Here is a 10,869-nt window from a genome sequence, read left to right as displayed (position 1 = left end):
TTCAAAAACTTGCCCTCGTTTCACGCACTAGAATTTGTCGGGAATAAAACACTTGTACTAGCCGTTTTTCTTACTATTCGCACAATTTTGATTGACTGCACTAACATTTAACCTTTCACTGAAATCGTTTCGGTACAAAATTCGCGAGATAAGTCAAACCGGCATAGTAAAAAGTGAGAAAGTTGGGACCCGCAAACACTACGTGCGTCCTCGACCACTGCCAGATGCAAAAAAAAGTCGCTAAAAAACAAAATAAGATGATGACATGTCTTTCAGGCATTGAAACAGTCATGAATAGAGAAAAATATAAATATTGTAATTAAGCCATACCTTGTAGCAATCATTGGAGTAGACCTCAAAGATGACTGAAAATGAGCGTTTGTTGAACAGCCAGAAGGCTTTGTACTCAAACGTCACATCGGCACTTGGGAAGTAAATTTCTTTGTAGCTGCTGTCGCCAGTGATTCTGGAATCGGAAACAATTATTTCGAGCAATTTTTTATATACATTTTGAAAGTATACGAATAATACTATATATATATTTTTTCGTAACGGAGGAAAAGGTAACCAACTACTCCGTCAATTCGAAAATGACTGATGAATGAAAAAATCTCTAGTGGCATTTTAATGGCGTTCTAAGTAATTTATGATTTCACTGGTCGGTGCCGTTGATGGAAAACGTTTCAAAGTATTTTAGCTTTAAGTATCGGTGCCCTTGATGGAAAACGTTACAAAGTGTTTTTAGTTTTAAGTATCGATAATGTTTATTGTTGGAAAGTGCTTTCCAATTTCATTTTGTTTTAGAAGAAATGAAGTGAACAGTGAAGTTACAATGAATATTGCAATTTGGGGGTTTGAAATTAAGGGGAGAGTCTACCCCAAAAATTATCTGGGCTATTTACAAACGGATCACTCTGAAACTTGGTACACATATGTAAAATGGAAAAAAACTCACATTTTGTTCATGTGAATTTTTCGAAAAATATGAAAGAAAACGTGAAATTAATAGAAAACGGTCAAAAAAGGGGGTACTTTTGAAATCTATCTCCTCCTAGGATTTTTAAGCTACAACATCGAGACACATATCATTCGATGCGTAAAATCTTTATCTATAAAACGACCTAGCCGTTTTTTGAATTTCTAATTTTTGCGGGTGTGGGAGCATTTTTCGTAAAGTTTTCGGAAATTTTTCAATATTACCCCTTTCCACCCCCCCTTTTTCAGGAATAAAATCCAAACTATGACGAAATTTAAAAAACAGCTAGATCGTTTTGTAGATCTATTCCTTGCAAATCGAATGGTATATGTCTCATTGTTGTAGCTTTAAAACTCTAGGAGGAGATAGGTTTTAAGTGACAATAAGTGTGAATGTTGAGGAGAGCGCGACAAAGTCCCGCGCGCACCACAATATGCGCTCAATGTAGCATAGATACTAAACTAAACGTTTCTGGAGCTTGATTCCACTCAAGGATGATTGGAGCAACTACATGCGCATCTCTCTCTACAAAGCCCGGAGGCACACTGAGTCAGATCTCACAAAAACACTATATTTGTAGTGGTGGACAGCGAATTATCTCATATCTAATTACTGAAAGAACTCCCCCCCGCCCCCCTTTCATGAAGTGTCGTGTACGTAAAAATCGACGTACAGAGATGGTAGTGGTACCATTGGATAGGCCAGAATGTCAGCTTTAAGATGGGACTAAACACGTAACTGCAGCACAATTCAAGTAGACACTATATATAAAGAGCTCACCAGCTAATTAGTTCCTATCTAATTACTTGAAGAACTCCCCCACCTGCCCCACTTTCATGAAATGTCGTGAAATCATAAATCAACGTAGAGAGATGGCAGTGGTACCGTTGGATAGGGCAGAATGTCAGCTTTAAAATTAGTATGAAAACCAAAAAAGTAAAAATTTTCAATTTTAGGGTAGACGCTCCCCTTAAAATGCAAAAGGGGAAGCAAGTAGCAGCTTCACATTACAAAATCTACAACACATTAAGCATCCTCGAGTACGAGAAAAATCTCAATGCCACGTTGCTGGAGACGCTTGAACAAAGACCTACTCGAATATAAAACCGCATGCTGGAGCATTCATTTTTAAATTTCTTCCTTAGATATTTCTGCATTATTAGGAAACTTACGTTTCTTTTATGGAGAATTTCAACCTTACATATATAATTTACATTTCTGTAAACATATACACACTTCGCTTAAATTTACATACAATTTACATTTCTTAAATTATACAGAATCATTTCGAAATTTCATAAATTACACTACGTACAACAAAATATTAAATTTCCATTTAGCAGAAAGGTCATAGTTTGTAGATTTAGAGTACAAAAAATTATTGCGAAACAATAATTTCATTACCGTGGCCAACTTCACCAACCGAAGCTTGAAGACTACAATGACTAAAAATTTGATCAAAAATTGGAATAAAATCGCCAATGGAAAACACAAGCCCAATGTTATATCATCTATTCATTAAATAGCGTTTTGATGAAGTGTTGGAGAGAAATTTATAATAGTAATTAAGTGACTAATGATATCTATCAAACTCAGCAAAACAGAGGGCTTCTTCAGAACAAATTCATCTCATTTATAAGTTACGATATTAGGATAAACCTATATGTCAGCAGTTTTGTATGTCGTTGTAGAAAAATTTCAGTTATTTTGCAGCTCTTTAAGTGCTACAGTACCTCTTTTAACAGCTTCTGTCAGCGTTAAGGCTAGATCCAGTAAGCTCCGATTATTGTTGTTAATAATTGGGATTAGAGCCCAATTATTGTTGATAATTGAAATGGTAGGGCATAAGCGAGTGATGGCATAAGCGAGTGCTCATGCCCTGCCAGCCACAGATCTCTGTCATTAGTTAGGAACAAATAACCAAGCCTGAAGCAAGAAGCTCACAGCGATAAAAAGATTGCAAGAGGCACTCAAATAAGCGCTAAATGTCAACTCACTGCTGCTTCTGTTTGTAGACTCCGCTGACAGTCATCGAATCGAACCAACCGATGTATGGAGTCTCGGGCATCACTCGGAGGTATCTGGGCTCCAGCTTGGACATTCAGAGTGATAAGAAAAATAATGTATATTAGATATAAATCTTATTATTTTTGTATATATAAATGTAATGATTAAATTATATTAAACGTACAGCAGTAATTAGCGATGATAATGGATCCCAAGAAAAGAAAACTCACAGCGTCCAATACAAGCCGTGACGCAAACATAGTACCCGTTTATTTATTCCAAAATATTAAAAAACTGAGCATCGATTAAATCAAATCGATTCTGATCCTAGTGAAGATTAGATTTATTGTCAATAAGGCTATGCTAAACCAATTATTTTTAGTTTAAGAAATTGTCATCTTGAAAAGACATGATCAGCGAATCGAATTCTGCTCATATCATTCATGAGATCAACTCGTATTTGACTCGATACTTGTTGGATAAGAGAACACCTGCATCGTTTAGATCCTAACCTTTGCTTATTGGACATTGACAGTATTGAACGCCACGTTAGTATTGATAATCGAACACTGACCGATGAGAACTTGATGAGGCAGTAGGAACTGGGCGGATGGTCGGCAGGATAGTTGGGGCTCGTAACGTTGAAGTAAAATTCGTTTACGGTCACTTGGCAGGTGCCAGTCACGTTTGCTTGCAATGGAGGGACTGGTGTAGTGGTGGTGGGTGTAGTAGTGGTGGTGGGTGTGGTAGGTATGGTGCAGGTGGATAAAATGGTTAATATAGGTGTGGTAGTGGTGGTGGGTGTAGTATTGGTGGTGGTGGATGTAGTAGTGATGGTGGTGGGTGTAGTAGTGGCGGTGGGTGTGGTAGTGGCGGTGGGTGTAGTAGTGGTGGTGGGTGTAGTAGTGGTGGTGAGTGTAGTAGTGGTGGTGGGTGTAGTAGTGGTGGTGGGTGTAGTAGTGGTNAGACTGTTGCATGATCATCAGATTTTTTCACTGGTTATTTATTCGATTATTAATAACGAGCCAGACGCATGACATTCTGTCTCTTATACACATCTAGATGTGTATAAGAGAGTGTAGTAGTGGTGGTGGGTGTAGTAGTGGTGGTGGGTGTAGTAGTGGTGGTGGGTAAAGTAGTGGTGGTGGTGGATGAAGTAGTGGTGGTGGGTGTAGTAGTGGGAGTATCGGTAGGTGTAGCGGTAGGTGTAGCGGTAGGTGTAGCGGTAGATGTAGCGGTAGGTGTAACGGTATTTGTAGCGGTGGAAGTATCGGTAGGCGTAGCGGTGGGAGTAGCGGTTTTTGACGTGGTAGGCGGACATATCAAGCACGTAATACGTGTTCCGTCAGGTTGTATAGTGGTGTTATATTTGGGACTTGGACAATTACCGCACACAAGTATTGAGATATCAGCGCTACACAGCAGGCACGAAGGTTTGGCAGTAGGTTTAGCAACTACTTTTGTACAGATGAAGCATGTTGTTGTGTCGTCTTTATATGTTATCCTGTCGAATATAAACAGAACACGTATATATCGATAGTCATTTGATTGAATTAAGTACACATGTGATAGTAATACATTAATAATTCAAGCGTTATTGACGATGAAAAATTGAACATTTATAGCCATATAGCTAATTAAGAGAAACATTAATACGTAAAATAAAAAATATCACATTTAGTCAAGATTGAACTATTGCAATAAAATACAATAACCAATTTATGACATCATGTATCAAATACTCCAAACATAATGCCACAGCTTATTATTTCTTGCATGAAATTATATAGGCTGACTGAAATAACAATAAGCATAAATGAATATTTAAATAAGATAGTTGTTCGCGGTCCGTTTTACCTGGCACAAAATCAAGTACAAGATCTCGTTAAATTCCACCTTTTAGCTGGAGCCTGCAAATTGCGATGAACGAATAGCATTGCCTGCTTAATCTTTTCCTGCGCGTAATTCAGGCATGGCATGCTGGTAGTTCTGGCAGGGCATGCACGTAATTCTGGCATGTTGTGCACGCAATTCTGGCATGGCATGCACGTTATTCTGTCATGACATGCACGTTATTCTAGAATGGCATGCATGTGTAACCGGAAACACCACCGCGAAGTTGAAATAATCACGGGTAGCGTTGAAATAATTATGGCCGACTTGTTGGAGACTTTCGTACTAATTTTAAACACAAGGGGCTAATGAGTCGCTCTTTGGTCCGGCTCTAAATTCTCTGGCGTTGGATAGAGGAGGATGAACACAAGGAACTTTTCATAGTATACTGGTAATCTTCAAGCAATTTACAACTTTCTTCATACAAGGGCGCACAATTCACTATTTGTCTTAGTCCAAAAGTTCACGGAAAAAGGATTGCAACTTCAGGAGTAGAAAGAGCAACGAGAAACTCGAGCATGAAGTCTAATAAACAGCTGAGAGTAATAAAAAGCGGACAGCAAATGGCGCGGGAATTAACGCATCAAGATGCCAACAACCGGCCGCAGAGAATAGGAGAAATAGTTCTAACACACTGCCAATAATAACAAAATAGACAGCAAATGGTTCGAAAACTAACCGCATCGAGATGCCAACAACCAACCGCAGAGAGTAGAGAAACTAGCCCTAATACACTACCGAGAATCACAAAAATTTCCTTCCAATGGCACGAGAACTATGTAGCCGCGCGGAGTTGACCACAACCAGCTGCAGAGAGTTGGGGGAATTGGCCCTAATACACTGCCAAGAATCACAAAATGGACAGCAAATGGTACGGGAACTAGCTTCACTGAGATGCCAACACCAGCCGCAGAGACTTTGGGGACTAGCCCCAATACAGTGCCAAATTCCGATTACTCCCGAGCGTGGAAGGTATTTATTCCACGACACGGGAGGCGTGAACGGTACGGTTCACGGGAGGCGTGAACGGTAATTAGCCAAAATCACCACCTTCGCCGTATTTCGCCCACTAGTCGGCTGGTGGATCTCTTCACTAGCTATCGTTTGGTGTCTCGGAAGCCCAGATTGGGCTCTATGATGTCGAGTGTAAGCGTTGGACCTCCACCCAGTCAATCTGAGCACACACAATTTGCCCGCGAGGGGTAACTCAGCTAAAATAACCTTACCACAATACCTCGTTTACAGCGCAACAAAATGGACTAGCATCACAATTCAGGTACAAAAGAAGGTAATACAATACAATACAATAAAGTAATCATAAGTTTAATCCTTTTGCAAATTATACACAAGTTAGCAGTCGAATAATCCTAAACTAATTCAAAAGAGACCAAGCTCTCCATCGTCCAAGACTATCGAGGGGAATAAACGCGCACCGACCCGAGGCTTCCAGCAACTCGACCATCACGCTGGAGCTACAAGACATTCTCGTCCCAAGACGCTAATAACTAAATCCTACGAATTAACAAAATAATATCACAGTTTAACGAGATCCAATATTTTTGTTATAAAATGAATATATGTACGCATTATTAAGTCATATTTTAACGTAATATATAATATAAAAATTCGAATCTAATAATGAAGTTGATCCAAGTCCAGTCATTACTACGTTCTCAACAAAAATATTTCCCAAGATTTGGGTTCCGTCACACATGGAATTCTGGTATGGCATGCACGTAATTCTAGCACGGCATGCACGTAATTCTGGCATGTTATATACGTGATTCTGACATGTTGTGCACGTAATTCTGACATGTTGTGCACATAATTCAGGCATGTCAGGCTTTGTTGGGAACAGCGAAGACAGATTACAAACTAAATAGTTTCTTATGAACTTTTTTCTATTTAATTCTCTATCTGATTATACTCACGTTTGTCGTGGCTTAGGCATAGTTTTTGGTTGCCCTGAGCTTGTATCCATATCACTCCAAGTTTTGTCTTTTTCCGGCTGAGTCTGTCAAAATAAATCAATGTTCAAATATTTCATAATAAATCTTCTTATCTGTTGTGGTGACCATTCACCATGAAAACAAATTCGATGAGAAAAAAATAATGTCTAATATAAATAACCTAATTAATTTATAGAAGTATTTTTCAAGCAACCCTTGTGGCCATAAAATATTCACACAATAGTCTATATATTTATACAATATTTATCACAAATGCTAGAGTATCTCGTGCATCTGTCTAACCTAAACAACAGGGAACATAGGCTGGGAAAATATTGTTTCACAATTTTAATTTAGTTTCAAATCGACAAAATTAAATATTTTGATTCATAACCTCGAATAACTTTACCTGACTTGCGTAGCGTTGATTGATCGGCACTCGCGCGGCGACGAGGCAGAGCAAAAGACTAAATATAATGGACTTCATGACGGCGGCTCCGACGCTCGCCTGGCTTTGCTTCTTCTTGATACCGAAATTCCTGCGAAGAAGAAAGTGTGAGTTGCATTCTCTTGTGGTTTGGCATTATTTAAATTTCGATTATTCGATAACATTCCTTCGAAGATCATTGCTAACTGCTTACAAATCTCATAAAAAGAGCGTGATGATTTTCATGATCACATTACCTGAAGTCTCATGTTTGTGGGTTACATTTCGTGATGCAAAGAAGACTAATCAATATGCAATAATCACACATTTCTAGTAATGTTAATTTTCGGTGTCGTGGCCGTACAGCGTCTTCGCCGCACTTTGCGATATTTTTTATTATATTCACAGTCAGAGATATTATATATTATAAGATATGCAAATGTAGCCATTTTTTAATTAATGTGTTCATTAAAAAAATATTAGAGAGATCTGTTTACTGGTATATAACATTTGCGCTTCGTTACAGTATGCTTGGGAAATTCCCTGACTATCTAGATCAGGTTGCCATGCCTGCATCATTGCGTAAGATTCTCACTTGTGTAGTATAATTAAATTAAATTAATCCATCTTGCTATGCTCACCTGCAAAGGTTGCCTCTCTGAGCGCCTGACCAAAATGACACTCCAGGCCATGGCTGGAAGCTTTTTATCTGCCGTCGCAGGTGCTTCCAGTGGAAGATGTCGAGGTGAATTTCTCACCGGCAGGCGGCAGCACTGACCAATTCACCGGTTCTAAGATATTGTTGGAATATTGTAGCCGAAGTTCATTAACTTTTAAGATAAAATATTTAATTCAAGATTTATTTTTCAGCATCAACCACTAGAATAGCAGATAGCGAACTCCGGATCTCTTTGCCGGCCATTATTCGTGTGTCTCTGGCCAGTGTCGGAGGTCCAGTCGCTTCACCTGTCGGAGTTACATGTTAGCATTACCTGTTCATTGCATAGTTAATTTTTACTGGCCTGTGCGTTCCTGTGGACTTAACTGGTGTAATAAGATATTGGTGATTATTCTGATGCTGGTGATTAACATTATACTGGTGATTAATCTGAAACTGGTTATTAAATTGATACTGGTGATTAATCTGATACTGGTGATTAATATTATACTGGTGATTTATCTGATAATGTGATTAATCCGATACTGGTGATTAATCTGATACTGGTGGCTAATTTGACACTAGTGATTAATTATTAAGTGGTAATTATTTGATATTCATTTGATGTAAGCATGCCAGTGTTTGCAGCTAGGTCTGTTTGTATTCATTGTTCTGTGTTAATATGCAGATTTTCTCAATAATTGCATTATGTTGTTCATTCACTTTCAGATCTGATGATGCAGTGTTAAATTATTAAACATCTTCATCCACTTAAAGCTCAGCATGCTGGGAGGTTGGGAATTATGCTGAATTGTTCTGAGCGAAGAGCTATATAAGGAAGCCGCTACAGAGATCTTATAGAAGCTGTTAATTTTTATGCATGCTAACAAAACACGAGCAATAATGAGTTGTAAGCTTTCTTTTCATTTGTACCATTTGACCAAAATTATTTTCTTCACCCTCGTTCCTCTCAAGAAACATTCTCGTTAGTAAATAAATCTGAGCAGTTTTCGATTCCGTGTTGGAGCGTAAGGCTGTTTCTTTATCACGACGTTAATAATCCTAAAAATTTTCTTTTCGTAGTCTTAAATGGTGTTTACTTCGTAGGTTAAATAATTTCTATCAAATAGTGAATGAAAGACGGATATCGATGGCCAATGAAAATTCCTTTGATGACTTTCAAACCAAAATCTATCGATAATTCCGAATAGGCATTATTAATATACAGATGCGCATTGCAAGTACATCGTTTGCTCCCTGGATTTTCGGTATATTTAGGTTGATTTTTCTTCCTTTATAATAATAGTGAGAAAAACTCACGAAAGCCCAAAAAACGTTTTGATGTGAAAAACTGGGACACGTGAACAGTTTCCGAATTTGACATCTATACCACTATCCGTCCTTCATAATTCGATCCAATCCCTGAAATTGGATTGAATTTACGAGAAGACGCAATGTGATACCGTAGTGTTGTCGATGAATATGTCATATGGATATAGTATATCCAAGTAACGGAGATACTACTGTATTTTCCATCACTCTCCTTCCTATTTTCCATTCGAACAACAACAATAACAACCGTAGTGTGATACGGTTGTCAAGTAGCGACCGTATACCCATCCTAATTATGGCCGCCCTTGCCCTTATATATAGCGGCCGTATTGTGGTAGCCGTACCGTCGCTACGGAGACTTTATGCGTCGTAAGAGAAATTAGTCGTTTCAGATTAGTATGGACGATACGCAACAATCGTCATATTAAGATCTATAATTTTATTCGTCAGAAATCAGCTGCAATAAACAGACTCTTTTCATTAAACATGTTTACATTTGTTAACATTTACTTTCTGTTCACTTCCCAAACGGGTACTACTTTCCGGATGCCCCTCGTATTTAGTATGCCGATACTCAACAATTGCCATATTAAAATATATAATTTCATTCGTCAGTAATAAGTTGCAAGGTCCAAAACGAGCAGTGAAGCATTGAGTTCAACGGCGATACATGCCTTCACTTTCGTCCACAATCTAGGGTAGGGAAATTTTTCTTCTCAAAATCCTTGGAAAAGAAGCTTGTTTAAGAACATCTATCATACCAAAATTAATTCTTATTTATCATCCGAAAATTCTTGTTGAGGATATTCATTGATCCACCAAGCACACATCCACGAAAACATTCTCATCAGGGCTTTCGAGCTTCTATCGAGCTTACTCTCTTTTTGTGGGCAATTTAATTTAAATTTTAACGTAGAAAAACATGGTGTCGTGCAGATTTTGAGATCAGTACCTGCAAGTACCTTCCTACAACCTTCATCCTAGATAATTTCATTAATTGCCTTAAGAATCTCAATTTGGATATGGAAAGTCTTTGTTGATTGATTGCTCTGAACCACGCTTATTTTCGAAAAGCTTTTTAGAAAAATGCCGCTGCAGAGAGAAATATGTACGATCTCATATTCCTTAAACGGCGAACGCCTTCGGTTTAGTTGTTGCTGGCCAAAATGTTGCGGTCGCTGCAGTGCAGTAAATGCAAAGGGCTTCGGTTGGTTAAGAAGGCTGCTAAGAAGCCAACGTTTTGAAGGGAGAGTAAAGAGGAGATTGAAGGGGGATGCGCAGACAATGGACTGTTATTTATATTTTGCCGTAGGAAGCTCATTCACGTAGTCGGAATTTCTGAAAAGAAATGTAGCTATCATATGAAGTGATCTAATCCCATATCTGACCTATTAGATGTCCGAAAAATTTATCATATTATATTATTAGTTTTACAGACGTCTAAGTTTAGGCACGCTATCCTAGCCTTTGAGTAACTAGTTCATTATTTGGTTTATTTAGCCTTTTCATATGTCATTTTTATAGGAAGAAATAGATTACTGAATAATCTGATGAAAAATATTATAAAATATCTATGAGATATTATCGAAACAATTGAATAAACAATAATTCAATTAAATAATTGAAT

General features: G+C 38.1%; 1 protein-coding gene across 1 annotated transcript; it reads right to left on the bottom strand.

Moving 5' to 3' along the window:
- Nucleotides 1–330: 330 nt before the first annotated feature.
- Nucleotides 331–4,023, bottom strand: LOC108674206 (integumentary mucin C.1; the record flags this gene model as incomplete). The annotated part of the gene is made up of 4 exons (XM_018162137.2): nucleotides 4,010–4,023; nucleotides 3,558–3,951; nucleotides 2,974–3,068; nucleotides 331–466 (listed from the first exon to the last, which is right to left on the bottom strand). Coding segments are annotated over exons 1-4 (639 nt in total), but the record flags the coding sequence as incomplete, so codon positions are not given.
- Between the last annotated feature and the right edge of the window lie 6,846 nt (nucleotides 4,024–10,869).

The sequence above is a fragment of the Hyalella azteca genome, unplaced genomic scaffold, assembly GCF_000764305.2.
Source record: "Hyalella azteca isolate HAZT.00-mixed unplaced genomic scaffold, Hazt_2.0.2 contig8439, whole genome shotgun sequence".
Lineage (NCBI taxonomy): Eukaryota > Metazoa > Arthropoda > Malacostraca > Amphipoda > Hyalellidae > Hyalella > Hyalella azteca.
The sequence above is the reverse complement of the archived record's forward strand: the minus strand, read 5'-3'. Positions and strand labels throughout refer to the sequence as shown.